The sequence below is a fragment of the Lissotriton vulgaris genome, chromosome 5, assembly GCF_964263255.1.
Source record: "Lissotriton vulgaris chromosome 5, aLisVul1.2, whole genome shotgun sequence".
NCBI classification, from domain to species: Eukaryota; Metazoa; Chordata; class Amphibia; order Caudata; family Salamandridae; genus Lissotriton; species Lissotriton vulgaris.
In genome coordinates this window covers 374,517,026-374,533,658 of record NC_141693.1, presented here as the reverse complement: position 1 = coordinate 374,533,658, position 16,633 = coordinate 374,517,026, and the positions used below count along the sequence as shown (strand labels likewise).

The 16,633-nt window shown below is 42.2% G+C and overlaps 1 protein-coding gene across 1 annotated transcript in view; it reads right to left on the bottom strand.

The window, feature by feature from the left end:
• The window catches only part of CHD5 (chromodomain helicase DNA binding protein 5), a 1,029,381-nt gene that overhangs the window by 107,195 nt on the left and 905,553 nt on the right, over positions 1-16,633 (bottom strand). The window contains exon 38 of the mRNA XM_086921723.1: positions 15,985-16,180. Within this exon, the coding sequence (XP_086777849.1) occupies positions 15,985-16,180 (196 nt within the window). The remainder of the gene's footprint in view (positions 1-15,984; positions 16,181-16,633) is intronic.

Below are 16,633 nucleotides of genomic sequence, written 5' to 3'. Positions count from 1 at the left end.
TATTCATGAAGATTTCTAAAGCATATGGCTACCCAAAGAGCCTCCCAGCGCTAAGCCAACAACAGGAGATATCTGAAAGTGACACGTTAGTTGAGCGGGAAGGTTTTTAGCGGTTTCCTAAACTTGGGTTTGGACTCTGTTTTCCTGATACGTTGTGGAAGCATGTAGGGGGCTAGGAATTCAAAAGAACTTACTCCACTCCTGGTTCTCTTTATCCTAGGGATTGAAAACAGATACTGGCTGGTAGAGCGCAGTGTTCTTGTGGTGTTATAAGGTGTAAGGAGTCTCTGGATTAACAACAGACCTTTTTTAGACATTGCTCGATGAGCTAAGCAGAGTGCTTTGAAATGTATTCTTTTATTCACTGGCAGCCGATGTAGGCTTACCAGTGCCGAGGCAGCAGACTGATGTTTGGCGATTTTATGTAATTTATGAGCAGCCGCATTCTGAATAACCTGTAGTCTTTTTATGACAACCTTGGGACTTCCCAAATATAGTGACTTCGCATTAGCCAGGCATGAGCTGTCTAAGCCTTACACCACTATTCTGCAAGCTGGTTCAGGTGGCCGTCTCAGAAGCTTCCTCAATGTTCTGAGCATGCTTAAGCATGTTGCTGCCAGTTTTTTAGCTTGCATTGTCATTGTGAGCTTCCCTTCAAGCCAGATGCTGAGGCTCTTCACCTCTGATTTTGGGGTGGGACGGCTGCCCAGACATGCTGGCTAGTACATCTCCATCCACCTTGCAGGACTGTTTCCCACCACCATCACCTCAGTGTTTTCCCCATTCAGGTTTATACTTCTTGCTACCATTCAGTCTGCAACCTGTTTGAGAAAGTAGTTTAGCTGTGTTGACGTTTTGTTGGTTCGTGAGGAGAGAGACATGATAATTTGGGTATCGTCTGCGTAAGAAATTGAGGAGAAGCCATGAGCCTCAATAATCCTCATCAGTGAGGTAGCATGAAGGTTGAATAAAGTGGGGATTAAAGAGGATTGCTGAGGCACTCCCCAATTTAAAGAGTGAATTTCCGATTTAGTGGCTTCCTCACAGACTTGGAACGTTCATTTTTGGAGGAAGGAGGTAAGCCATTTAAGTGCTGCTCCCACTACCCCTGCTTCCTTCGGCCTTTTAATTAACAACTAGTGGGAAACAATGTCAAACACCGCGCTCAAATCCAAGAGGATCAGGGCCTCAGTCATACCTTGATACAGAATGGCTTTTAATTCCTCCATGGCACAAGCAGGGCGGTTTCAGAGCTGCTCCCTGGTCTGAAACCTGTCTGAGAGGACTGTAAAATATCACATGCTTCCAGATAAAGGGAGAGATTCTTATTGATGATTTTTCGAAGTATCTTACTCGATCCTGGTAGGAGAGAGATAGGCTGGTAATTTTCGCATTTAGAGGGGCCAGATGATGTTTTTTCCAGCAGGAGCCCAACACCTGCATGCTTCTATTCTGCTCGGACATTCCCTCACTCCATCCACAGGCTGAACATGTCAGTCTGTATGCCAATAACTGCCTTGTCCTCTTTAAGAATGGTATCTGGATGTGCAGGGTCTAATGAGGAACTTTATTTAGGAGATTTAAGGATCTCTTGGGTGTCTTTTCGTGTCATTTCCAGAAATGTATTACGTTTTTCGTGTTGAGGTGCAGGCCGGTGTATGACTTCATTATCCTCTATTACAGCGCCAGGACACCCTCTGGTAACAGCGTGCTCTACAAATGTTATAAATAAATAAATAAATAAATAAAGTAGGGGGGGTGGTATTGACGTTTTCGAGAAAAGAGGTGGCTAGTGTATGGCAAAGGTCGTCTGATGGTTTTGTCAGGCTCCTCACCAATTTGAAAAATTCCTTAGAGGAATTTGCTGCCTTATCAATCTTGGAGCAAAGTAATTAATCCTTGCTTCCCTAATGTCGTAATGAAATTTTGTTACTGCCTACTTGTAAATGTCCTTATCTGTTGCACTATATTATTTCCTCCAAGTTTTTTCTAATGTTTTTGATTCTTTTTTTAATTCTACGCGTTCTGATGAGAACAATGGAGCCCTGTCTCCTAAACGTTTAGCATTTTGCTGCCTAAGAGGTACTTGCTTGTAATATCTCCAGTCATATCTGGAATGAAGTTGGTTAATGTGTTATGCCATGTTTCTGTGCTCAGTTTAGCCCAGTAATGTCAGTATCTGGGCTGGTGGAGTATAGGGACCTGGATCCTTCTATCACAGTTGGAAGGGTATTAATTTGTGATTAGAGTATAGGATTTATATGGGGTCTACTATGGTCATTTCATGTATATTTGAGTATATAGGATCTAATAAAAGGCCATGCTTATGTGTCGGGCTTTTGACCTGTTGTGTTTGCTGAATTGATTTAAGGTCAACTGTGAAGTTTTTGGCTATTTCACACTCCCCGTTTTCTAGTTGTATATTTAAATCGCCCTAGCACTGTAAAATGCGCTCTATTAAGTCTGTTCTCCGCCACTGTATTCAAGAGGCTTTGTGTAAATTGAGTGGCAGAACCTGGGGGTAAGTATATTAGAATACCAGGGAAAGGGAAGGTTGGCAATAACTCTAGGGCAAATAACAAACATTTGCAGTTGGGGAGTGTTAGTGGATTACATTTTGCTTTTAACTCTTCTTTGTAAATTATGGCCACACCCCCTCCCTTTCTGTAACCTTCCATCACACCTGGCAATAGCAAACCCTTGTGGTAAAGTTGTCACAGTATCTGGCATAGAGTATTCTCTAAGCCAGGTCTCAGTAAGAAACATGTCTGTTGGTTGCCGATCATCCAGAAAAGTAAACAAATCTAGGCTGTGTTTTGGTAGTGTACTGCAATTAAGTAGATACATCTGCATTTATCTTCCTTTGTCATGGAATGATTCCCAGTCATTTTACATTCCCTGCGTAACAGAACAATATTTATTTATGAACTGTGCGATTACTTAAAATCATTACAGTATAGAAAAATACAGTTTGGTTCAATAAAATACAGTAATAACAGGTCCCCATTACATCAGTTAATAGTGTGCTTACATGTCTTGTTATCGATCGTATTTAGCGCATAAAGTTGATCTGCTGTGTAAGTGACCTTCTGAATGTTAGAAAGGGCAGGGGTCCTAGCCCCGGCTGGAACCGACTGGCGCAGACGGGCTTGCCTTTGGCGCATCTCCAGCTGACAATAGCTACTGCTTTGATTAGTTATCTTTGATTTCATTTACAGTCGCTACTTCAACTTGTTTGGGAACTTGGCTGAGTTTCCTGAACTACTCTTTATGGGGAGATTGTTCTTTTACTAACTAGATGCTCCAGTATCTTGCTCTTTTCCTTTTTTTTTCTATTTCAAATCACTTATATTTATGAAAAAGGAAAAGAACAGTACAAGAAAAGAAAAAATCTTCCAGTACAGAGATGAGAATAATTTTGATGTTTGAGTACAATACATAAACCTAAAAGAAAATCAAATCACATAGTGCTTGCAAGTGACGCCTGCGGACAGAACTACATAACGAGAATTACAAATGGGAGGCTGAACCAAATACCACTGGAATCTTGCTCTTTTCCAAGAGAACTTTTCCTGGGTTCTTATTTTGGTTAGGACTCTTAGACTAAGATAGGGACTATTTCCTTTATGGAAAACGCTGTCTATATTATGCGGATTCTAAAGAAACCGTATCTTGATATTTCTGTAAACTAACTAATCTGAATAAAAACGACAAAAACAATACTAATCTCTTACTGAGAAATAAAGCCTTAAAACTATTGCAAACCTCTGACTGACCGAACATTAAGTTACTGAAGATTGATGATTATATTTGAAACAACATTTCTTACAGCTCCATTCTACCATGGCGGCCAAGATCCATTGGCCCTAAGACAGAGGAACACCAAAAATAGGAGACTTTTGTTGTAAGTGCTTGGGTCTGCACTGGTCATCAAATTGCCCTACCACATTTTGGGCACTAACAATACCTTCAGTAGGTAGTGGAGGTTGATGTCCATAGTCCTAGCCAGGCTCAGACTGTGATATCTAATGGAGGTGGGGCCCACTACAGTAGCGTCAGCATGTGCACTTCCAGGATCTGTTCACTAGTGAGGAAGATGTTAAAAATGTCCAATTGGTTGGGTTTATTTTGATGCCGGAAATCTGTTGCTTCTTCTATCACTTGCGGGCAGTGATACAGCAGCTTTACATAATGATAGCAGGATACTGTCCATGAACATAGCACATCTGGTGATCTGTGATCCCAGATTTATCCCCTTGATGTTGTCATTGAGCCTGATTTTCAGTGTTGGTAGTTTCAATGTTAGGGCAAACAGATAGGGTGAAAGTGGAAACCCCTGCCTGGTGCCTTGTCTAATCTGCAGCCACTGTGATCTCTGGCTATTCACTCGTATTTTGGTTTTCGGGGTCTGGCAGTTCACCAGTATTCAACTTCATATAATCCCATTGCTTTTAATGTGACTGTTATAAAATCCCACTCCACCTTGTTGAAGGTTTTTTTTCCATTCAGGGAAACTATGATTGCCCTCTTGTTGCCCCTAAATTCAGTTTTTGAAGAGCTTCTTTTGTATCGTTGTTAGCCTGTCGCTATTAAATAAAGCTGACGATCTGTATGGGTATATTATATATTCCTCTGCTGCTACAGGTGGGTAGCCACTATCTTATTATAGATTTTACATAAAGATTCAGCTGAGAAATGGGTCTGTATGAGGAGCATTCGTCTGCTCTTTTGCCTGGTTTCAGTATTAGGGAAATAACCAATTCTGACATAGCGGGGGCTACTTTCTTGTCCTGGACAATCCACTGAAAAACTCTAATGAGTAACTTAAGTAGGGGTGTACTAAAGACCTTGCATAAGTAAACCCATTGGAGTCATGCTCCTTTTCTGGGCGCGTAGATGAAATATTTAATTATTTCCTCTTTTTGATGAGTTCATCAGCTTCTTCTTTGTAGATTGGGAAATCCTGGGTAAATGTATCCCAGACAAGTATTAAGTGAGCCTAGTGGGGGACAAAGGTTCTTTTGCAGATCATTGGTGTGTGGAATTTGTGAAAGCATCTAGGTTTTACCAACATCAATTATCATTATGCAGCTGTCTTGGCTCTTCGCTACAGGCATTTTATTTTTAGCTTGGTAGGCCGTCAGAAAATTATCCAGGAGAGACCTGACTTGTTGCTCAATTCGTAGAATGTTTAGCCTAATTTTGCCTAGTAGTAAGTTGTCCTGTCAAACTCCAGAGATCTAATTTGGCCCCTATTCATTACAATTTCCTTTCATGTTTTCTGTGATTGTATTAGTTTGTGTGACAATTCAAGGTTTGCCTGCTCTTTGTGTAGGCAGGCTTGTAGCTCTTCCTAAAGTTTTATTTAAATTTACCTGCCTGAGCTATAAAATCCCCCCTTATCTGAACTTTTCAGGGCTTCCCAAACAACCACTGCTCTCAACTCTCCTGTGTCACTGTGTGTTATGTAGTTCCATATGTTTTCTTTCATGTTACTCACCACCATTGGGAATCTTATGTGCGCATCTTGTATCCGCCACTGGCCTCCAACCCACCGGGTGTTTAGTGTTGGGCTTAACGTTATACATGTAACTGGTCCCCAGTGAGATAAAGTGATTGGGTTTTGGACTATATCCTGGAGCTGTGGAGCATTCTCTTATCTATGATTATATAATCGAGTGAAGATACCAATTTTGATGTGATATGTGATGTCAACAGTGATGTCAATGGCAATAAAATGTGTGATGGGACCTGTGATATCATTGGGTGAGGTCCAGAGCAGTGCAATGGGGGTAGGATTATTATTTTGAAGCTTGCAATAACTGATGAATGCAGTTGTTTATAGGTTTTAGATTGTACCAATAACACCTTTACGACGGGATGAATTGTGAAAATGTCAGGCATTTCAAGTTCTAAAATAGGTACCTGGTTGCACCTGTAGTTGACATGATTTGCCAACACTGTGACAACAGATGCTGATCCAGTATTTCACATCATAATATCCTGACTCCAACCTTAGTGATCTAGAAGCACATCTTGGAAAGTCCATAGTCCAGATGCGATATTTCCCATCACACCATTGTGACCCTACCATGGTATAAGCATTCTAAGTCTATGCGTGTCCTTCTCTAACTGCAGTCAATATTTGTTAGATTTGGGTTTAATGGTGCTCTAGAGTTATTGATACCAGATCTATTGTCGGGGAGAAAGACAACAGGTCTCAGGAATGAAAGCGGAACGTAATTTCATCTTTGTCCCAAAGGTTTTATACCACAGTTGCTGGAAGATGGTATGAGATGTTGCACCAAATGAGCATTCATGACATAAAAGAACACTGGACCCGATTCACAGAACTAACTTAAGACAAAATTCTAAACTTACTACCATTTTGGTATTCACAGAAGGCACTGACTCATTTTGGTATTCACAAAAGGCACTTACTCATTTCGGTATTCACAGAAGTTAGGACTCCTAACTTTAGGACTCCTAAATGCCTTCTGTGAATACCGAAAACCTTAAAATTAGGATTTTTCTCAGTTTAGTAGTAGTAAAGTTAGGACTCCTAACTTTAGGACTCCTAAATGCCTTCTGTGAATACCGAAAGCCTTAAAATTAGGATCTTTCTCAGTTTAGTAGTAGTAAAGTTAGGACTCCTAACTTTAGGACTCCTAAATGCCTTCTGTGAATACCGAAAGCCTTAAAATTAGGATTTTTCTCAATTTAGTAGTAGTAAAGTTAGGACTCCTAACTTTAGGACTCCTAAATGCCTTCTTTGAATACCGAAAGTCTTAAAATTAGGATTTTTCACAGTATAGGAGTCATAACTTTACTACTACTAAACTGCTTTCACGCAGCGATGCGTCACTTCTCATAAATGAGGCCCTTAGGATTTAGGCCCAGATCTCCGTACTGGGGTGAATGTTTGACATTGTGCAGCATTCTGTCCATCAATTATTCTTTTTGCATTAGAAATATTACAAGGCAGGAATTTCTACAACTCCCTGAGAAAGGGCCTTTTTCCGATGTAAGAGATCAGCACATCTGTGGCAGAGCAAAATGAAGGTGAGGTAGAAAAGCAGTCGGTGTCAATTGCTCAAGGCTACATTTAACTCTGCCTAGGTTATTGCAGAATGAGACAAAGGACTATATTCCCCTAAAAAAACAGTAACAGCAACATGATCATTCTATAAGGGAAACTTTCGAACTGCACAAACCATTTAAAAACATAAAGTACATTTTTTCAGCTCCCTGTTTGGGATGCATAGAACTGAACTATGCATTTTAATGGTACAAATATTCAGCATGCACAATGTTCGCAGTGACCACATCACCAGTAATTAAAGTAGCCTTTCTCTTATAACATGTAGGCCTTTCCTGTATAGCCAGCACAAGTCAACTGAAATAACGGTTTAAAAGGAAATTTTTTAAGAAGACAAAACCCACTTAAAAAACAACGCCTGAGCACCCGTAAGCAAATACAAGACCAGGGGCCAGATGTAGGTAAATCCGATTTACCGACTTTTAAATACCGATTCGGTATTTAAAAGTCGGTAAATTGGAAGGAGGCAGATGTAGGTAAAAATTACCGAATCTGTCAGAGTCGGTATTTACAGATTCTGTAAATACCGATTCTGTATTTCCCATTGATTCCTATGGGCCTTGAAGCCCATAGGAATCAATGTGAAATACAGATTCGATATTTACAGAATCGGTAAATACCGAATCCTGCAAGGGTGCAGGGGGTGTCACTTTGACACCCCTCTAGCACCCCAATTCTGGACTTGTGTGCAATGTGGCACACAGACATGCCCTAAGGGCATGTCTGTGTGTCACAGTGCACAGGTGTGCATGCACACCTGAATTCGGTATTTTACCACCCAATAGGATTGGGTGGTAAAATACCGATTTTTAAGGGCCTGTGGCCCTCTTAGGAGTGCCACCTACATATGGTTGTTCCGAATCGGTAAATATACCGATTCGGTATTTTACCGATTCTGTAAATTTACCGATTCAGCAACTTTACAGAATCGGTAAAATATAGGCCCCCTACATCTGGAAACCCAAATACCGGTCGGTAACGGCCGAATTCGGCCGTTACCGACCAGTATTAGGGCTCCTACATCTGGCCCATGGGGACTCGAAATCACTTCAGATCTCTTAAAGCACTCTTTTTTATTAAAAAATATGTTGCACATCTCGCTTTGGGAAAATGATACGCACTTAAAGGAAATTGTCCTAAATTTGTATCCTTTACATCAGAATTTGAACTCTGAGTTGCTTTCCTTTATACATACGTTATTTATTGAAGCACCTCTTGGCATGCATATACAAAATATAAAAGTTCATAGTTTTCACCATATTGCACCCACTATCCCGAGGGACTGTCGCCTGCCAAATCTAGAGTTGCCAACCAACTGCGTAGACAACTTTTAACATTAACAGGAACCGCCACCATGACGATTAATGCCAATGTAAAATTTAGACAGATCTACCAAACGGGTCAACTAAGTTTACACAGTCAAAACCAACTCAAAAAGCGTGATGTCGTAGAGGGGTTTTTATTTTTTTATTTTTACTGTCCTTCACTGCCAGATTTGAACTTTCTATGAAGGACAGCAAAAAAATGCCATTGATTGCTCACTTGGATTGGCTAAACTCTGATGACCTGTTCTCCTTCCGCCGTCAGAGAATGTTGCATGTTTGTTGAAATCAATCAAACGCGCGGTGTGAACTTATCCAACCTCACATCGCCCTCAGACCTTAGTTTTATGCTTCTCCTGGATACAGCCATCCAGGACAGCTACCTGTTCAAATGCCTTCTGGAGCAAATGTGTTTTTCAGAGCACCAGATTAAGTTACACCTAATCTTTTTTTTAGACACGGTGAGATTAAGGTCCTGATTTAGGCTTCAGAGAACGGCATTTACTCTTTCAGGGTGACTGAATAAAATACTCTCTTGCTCTGACAGAGTACCTGTTCTCCAAGTTTAGAGTTGACACCTGGCCCAGCAGACAATTCTAGTCCTTCACAGGAACCGCAGTCACTGTAGTTCCAAACAATGGGGCGTCCGTCCGCCACCCCAGAAGAGGAGGGATCGTCCCCAGGGGCAGCAGCAGTCCCTACATGCTAATTAAGATGTGACCGCCACCCTGGCGGTTACATCCTGTATTTTTAACATTGCGGCGGGTGTTGCTTGAAGCAGCACATGCCGCAATGTTAAAAAATGCATGTTTACCTTTGCATGCACGAAGCTGCAGGCACCGCGTGGTGCCTGCCGCTTCGTGCACGCAAAGGCACGGGGGTGCCATAGGTACCCCCATGTGCAACCCCCCTTCACCCCTGGGGGCCCGCAATGGGCCCCCAAAGAAAACACTGCATGCCTTTCCACGGCGGAAATGCCGTCGTGGAAAGGCATAGGAGCGCCGCCATCCTAATATGGCTGGCGGTGTCTGATAGACACCGCCAGCCAGCTTTTCCGCCGCGGTCGGAAGGCGACCGCGGCGGAAAAGCGGTGGACGGAAAAAAGATGCCTCAGCCATCATAATATTTTCTCAGTTCACAGCGGATAATCCGCATCCTCCGGGCCGGCGGTGGCTTCCGCCGGCCCGGAGGAAGCGGATTATCCGCTATCATAATCGGCTCCTATGAGTTGAAAGTTTGATGGACAGTTCCGTTCACCATGAGTGCCTCCTGTCAAACTTTTAACACATTTTTATTTCTTCAGAAACAATTCTAAAGTGAGATTTGGTCTATGTAAAAACAAAAACTAATGACACTAACACCATGGGAGACTTGTCCCATGGTGTACGGGTCATTTGAATGTTTTACTGTCCCTGGCTGCCACGTTTTTGATGGGGGTAAGGGAGAGTAAAAACTGGACCTTTGAGCGCCCACTCTAAATCAGGCAGGGGGTTGAATCGCCTAACCTCGGGCAGCTCTTACTCTGTCAGGCTGTCAGAGGAGTGTGGCAGCGACAGTGGTCGCCATCACTGACATATTTAAGGTCCACCCAACTGTAAATCAAACAGACAGACCTTCAGTTTGGTGGATAGGGTTCTCTGTCGCCGTTCCAAGAGAGCACCCTCCACGCCAAAATCTAAATCAGCCTCAATGTGGTTTGCCCAGAATCACAGGATGTTGAGCCAAGGCTGGGACTCGAACCTGGTCCCTTAGTTCCAAGGTCTTCATTTTTGGCCTTTAGGATACATCTCCTGCTGTTGCTTTGCTCATCCAGTTGCCTTAATGGCCCCTACTCTCCCAAGGATGTGTTTTTATTCCCAGAAAGCTTGATCATGTACCAGATGCGAGCACATGGGTTTCTCGCTGGGATTCATTGTGGCAACAATTTCTTCAGGTACATAGGGCCATTGACCCAATAATCCCTTTGAATGATAATACAATCACTGCATCTCCTTGGAGACACTTGAGTGCTTTCAGGGCTCATTATTATGTTTTTTTTACAATTAGTCACATTATAATATATGGGTTTTGTAATCTTTGCAGCCTCTTAGTGCACTTTTGCGAGGGCTAGTGCAGATTACAAAGTCGTGGCCAAAGTAGGAATCCAAGGCTCTCTCCCACTCAAGTTGATTGTCTTTAGAAGTAGAAATATGATTTTCAGAGTAAGGACACTTATCTATTGCTAGTTCGGGGCAGCAGCGGCTGGTGCAGGTAAGCACGGTGGAACTGGGTGTGCGGAGAGGGGGGTGCTGTCGACAGACGACGGAATAGGATGTATGTATTTATTTCATTTTCCCTATTCCGTCATCTGTCGACATTCCCCCTGCCCCGCCCTGCCACACCACGCTTACCTGCACCGGACCCTGATGGTTTGGGGTGTAAAAGCATCTACGATATTCCCAGACTTCTTGGCTAGGTGGAATGAACCGTCTCAAGAACAGCTTCATTCCCTGTCCTAGTTCTACAGTAAGATCCATTGGGATCCTCCTTTAAATAAAGTCAGGTTTCTAGCAACATTTACAAGACTCTCAACCTAAGATCTTGTGGTTTTTAACCAGACGTAGTTGGTGTCAAAAGTACAATAAAGCATGGCTATTTTTATGCACCCCCTCTGAACCTACTCATAAGCCCCTACTTAATATAAGTAAATAAATTCAACTGACAACATATGTGATTCATTGGAGAGTTGCTTCTGTTGCTTTTTTGCACTATCGCTTGAAATAGACAACAGACTATTCTATCGCAACAAAGAGAAGGGGAAAGTTTCTTCATGAAATGAAGGTAAATTAGTGCCTCAAAGAATAATACATGCCTCTCGGACTTAATTGTTTTACTCAGATTAGTGGACACTACACCCTACTAGGAGTCAGTAAGAGTCAGTAAAGTCTACTCTGTTTGCAGCGAGACATATGGCATTTCTGGTTGATCTTAGGTATTTGAGTCCCAAACATGTTGCTCTTTGGTATAGTGACACACTACTCCGAAGGTCAGTCAGACAACACCAGTTGACAATGAGCCAGCCTTTTGTGAAGTGTCATCAACTCACACTGACAATGTGACCAGCATGTGTCGGGTGAAACCAGTTGGCACTTTGCCGGACTCCTGCAAGGGAACATTATCTGGCAAGGTGCCTGATCACGAATTGGGCGGTTAATTCCAACCCGTGCATAAATCGCTCTTTATGCTCGAGTTGGAATTAAGAGTTGTTAGGTTTTTAATACATTTGATAATTATTGATTGTGTTAAATAACTCAAACTCAGTTACATTTCGGTGGGTCGAACCTGTCACAATTTAACAAGGAAAACCATACGGTATTTACGATATCATGCAGATTTTGGTGCATTAAACACCGAATGTTATTCCCCAACAACTCATAATAAGTGGCATTTATCACCATTGATAAATAACATACTCTGTGGTATTGTTATTTATTATGTGGGTTGAATACAACCTCTACTTGTAATCAGGGCTCAAGTATCCTTGTAAGAATCCTCTCGTATCACCTTCATTCATTTTTTGTTGTTAAAGCGAGCTAGTGAAATCACTAACCACTGCATAGCATGAAAGGCATTCAGGGTTATTAATCCTCTATGTGTGAAGAAATGAATAAATAAATAAATAAATAAATAAATAAAAATAATTCACATATTTGTACAGCCTTTACACACATATCACATATATGTAGAAATCGTTTGAGCCATGAAAAATGAGTGATTTTACTCACAGACTTCTAAGTATTGCACAGACACAGGCACATTACAGAAATAACAAGAAAGCATGCCTGCCCTCAGGAACTGCAACATCAAAACTTCCGAAACAAAATATTCCTACATTTTTTCATTGGAAACATAGGTTTTAGCATGTTATGTTACATAGTTTCCTTAGATTGGGCCTTTCAATTCCTTGGCTTCTAAACATGTAGCATTGAATTCACTAAAACGCATTTAAAATTAACCCTTCAAAAAAGAAATCTATTTTAAAATTCTCCTCACCACTGTCTTAACTGAAACATTTGTGTAGCCTTCCAATTTTTCAAGTGTTTGGTGACCACCACTAGTCAATGTACCTCTGTGGTTTTTTTTAAAGGTGGAAGGTTACCTTTGAAAGGGGTATTTTTTAGGGTTCTACAGAAATATTTTTTACAATTAACATGATTTTCTTTCACTTTTTGTTATGTCTAAAGATGTAGCCAGTCGTGATTTATAAGGCAAAATGAAAAATAAAACGTTAAGTTTCACAGTAGTTATCATGATCATGCGGAGTATGATTGATCCAAGGAACATTTGGATGAAGGCTTTTTCCAATACCAGGAAAAAATTTGTGCAAACTCACAGTGCTTAATCTGTTAAAAAAAAAAAAATGCGCAGGGTCCAATATATTTTTTAGGAGTCCACCATCCCATGCTGCGAATGCCGAGGTTACCGTATATCAAGTCAGCCTAGTCTTGAATCCAACTCATGCCTCTTTTTTCCACCATCCTACATGTCATGTCTTTTTGTTCCCTCTTTCAGGTTCTTTGCCATCCATGTTTTCCTCCTCCTTTCTTCTCCCTCCCTCTTTCTAGTTCTTGCCTCTGCTTTAAAGTCTGATTTTGGAGCCAAATGTGTGCCCTGAACAACACCTGCACAAATTAAGCACTGTCTCTGGGAAAAGAGTAATTATCCTCTGATATTGTCCGCCTTTCATTTCAATATATTCTCTGCAGCAGTGAGAAAATACCAGTCGACATTTTTTGGCACCTCTTTGATGCTGGCACTTTCACAAGAATTCTTGGCAGTCAGGTCCTCTCTGGGCCCACCGGACAAAGACAATCCGGCCTACACGATTGCCCTTTTAAACTGGCCCATCTAGAAATGGACCGACAGGCCAGTCTGACATTGTATGGAGAAAGGAGCCATTGTCAATTCCAGGTGGAAGTGCCAGGTGGCAATGGAATAGCCGCATGAGGCACTCTCTCAAAGGGTATCATATAATGAAATCCCAGTATAGAATAGTACAGGAAGCGTCGGTGAGAAACACAATGGAAACACCCATGTATTCCCATGTATATACTGGGCAGGGGAAATGCTAAACAAGATATGTGCTTGTGTGTGCCTGTGTATGTGGGTAAGGGCCTCCCTTCAACAAGATGTCATCCATGCTGACTGGAACCATGCCAAGTCCAGAATAAAGCGCTGGCCACTGATACACATGTCCAACTGCTTATGAAATAGCGCCCCCTTTAGTACAACCACCGAAGGGTAATAACTAGGTTGCTGGCCCTCTCACGGCTGGCCCATTGCTCACCAGGCGCTTCATACACAGGTGCCAGACTGTGACTCGCCATTTCGTTCCATACTGACACTTTTCCACTGGCTTCCGGTGGAGTATGGCATTGTGCTCAACGCTCTGTAAATGAAGCACAAGGCCATCAGGGCTGTTGAAGTAGGGTGTTAATTGAAACTGGTACCCAGATATATTCCGACAGGCATCCTCGGATCCATTTATACCAAAATAAGCCTTCTAGTACAAGACTTATGTCATAATTTTCTAGAAAATATTCTGGGACTCGGGGCCATTTGCTCAGCAGCGGCTGGTGCAGTCAAGAGCGAAGGGGCCGGGTGGGCGTGTGAGGGGTACATTTCGACAGACGACGACGAGGGAAAATGAATGATTTATTTAATTTGACCTTGTGGTCGTCTGTTGAATTCCCCCAACCTGACCCCACAGCTCTTACCTGCACGGGCCGCTCCTGCATTGCTTTGTCATAACTGCGGTCCCTCAGTGATTAATCACCAAAACCCTTTCTAGGAGCTAAGATGTGACCCAAGGCCATATCACCTGATCAAACTTTGCTGCGTTATTGGTGCTTCCCAGCTGTAAAGTTAAGAGAGGGGAAGTGTTAAATGAGATGAAAAGGTTTCACATAGAAATGGATTGTGGGATTGTCAACAGATGAAAAGCACATTGTACTCCATCATGTAACCCCCGACATGCCATTAATTCATTAATTCTTTCACTTACACAGCTGTTCTCTTACGTTTACTCGACAAACCAATAAAGTTGCTGACACAGGTCCATAATTCTGACCCCACTTGCATCTCACTTGCACCACGCAACGTGGACATGCGCTACGCCATTTAAAAATGAGATTTATGAAGCCATGCAATGCCACTATGCCTGGCCCTGAGTGACTATGTAAATCTCGAAAAAAGCAATGCAAATCGCTGCGTTGCCTTACTCTGTGCTAGGGAGGCGTTCCATGGCTGTTGCGGAGATGTTGCTGGGACTGTGCTGAAAAGATACGCCTTCCCAAGAGAGATGTAACAGGGAGATATATCTTTATTTCTCCTCATTACTTCCTCTTTCTATGTATGTTGCATTCTGCAGCAGACTTAGAGGAGTATACCTCTCAGGATTGTTTTTGTGCAGGAAGGAGCTCCTCTGGACTAGTCAGAATGTTCACAATTGTAGAAGTGAGATGGTTATTGACTGTGTTGGTACTGTCATTGGGAGAGACGGCGGGACACACAGTGGCGCACGCTGCATGGGCAATGGCCGACCTGTCTACATACAGTGTGTGCCGGCTTCACCACAGAGATGTTTTGTCTTCCCTAACAAAAGCTCGCTGTGGTGAAGCCGGCACACACTAGCTTGTCCTACAGGAAATAATGTGCCACTGAGGGTCTTAAATAGAGTATGAGAAGAAACCTTGTGGTCACACCATCACGCCACCGACCTAGCATCGTACAAAATGATTCAGAGAAGTTCAAAGGACAGTCCAGTGGCTTAACAAAGCACTTGTTGTAATCTAAGTGCAATCTATGGTTCACATATTTGAATTACGAGCTGTGGATAAGGTGGAACACTATCTTGTGTTTTCTGGAATAATATGCTCCCATGTGTACTAATTAAAATATTACAAGACACCTTAGAGTTCCTTGACCATACAAAGCCGCTCCACTTGCAGCCCCAGGCCTTAGTTTCATCAGTGAACTTATAGGTGACTTGAAATACATCGCTGGGAGTAAATTTATGCCATACATGTAAAATGTATAGCATCTGCTCCATTCTAGGGCATTATCAGGGAGAAAGGCGCTCAGTGACCTCTGGCTTATTTGAGCCCTACAACCCTCATGATCAATGGCACTTATTTAGAAGTAGAAGTCTGTGAAGATTGCTTATACTGAAGAACTTTACCAATAAGAAACTGCCACGGTTTCCCATACTTGAATAAAAAATATTTTAATTAGAAATGTATTTCAACAAAAATACTGTGCCATGATAAAATGTACAATTGTATTTGGTGCATTGTGCCAGTGGTGTCTACTTATAAAGAAAACTTTTTAAAAAGCATGATTTTCCAAGAATTTGCTTCATTTTATAAATACATTCAGCCATTTTCTAGAAATGTAATTTATTTACAATCTGAGGGGTGCCAAGCAAACCTTCCTGTATTGGGAAAGCATTGTCTTCATGTTCTCCGATTGTCTTCCTGGCTCTCTGATTGGGTGAGGTGGATACAAAAGTGGGAGGTCACCAACCTTTGTGAAGGACAGCATTGGCCGGCTTATTCCCAGCCAGCGATTCTTTGGAAAGGTGCTGATGACTCTCAGCTAGACATTCCACTTCTGCCAAGCGAGCGTTGAGGGCCATGGCTGGATGATTGGGATCCTGGGTCATGTTGAGGTACGCGGCCCTCCGAAGCTGTTCCTCAATCACCAACGCCTGCTCTAGCAGCTAGGGAAACACAAAACATACAGGAGAGCATTTCATCAAAGTGTTGAGTGAGACCAGCATATCTACAAAAAATAGAGAAACATAGGGCCCAATTCAGAAAACCTTTTACTTGAGCAATTTCAACTCATATATGTGAAAACTGGTGTCTCTACTGGTAACCTGTTGATCCTAATTCACAAAACAGGATATGTAGAAAATTTAGGAGTGTGGATTTCAGTTATCAGTGTAAATTTACCACCAGGAGCTGTACTATGAAAAGTGCCAAGGGGTTGGGGGGGGGGGGGAGGTGGGGGACAACGGGCATGTGTGGCTGGTTTCTGCACTCCCAGGCATTTTTGGTATTACAGAAAAGGCAGAAGCCCCTTCTGTAATACACATTGCTCAAGTGCACCTAGCACTGCACTGGCTCAATCTCAAGGGGTGTTTCCTTATTTGCATGGGCAAGTGGTGTAT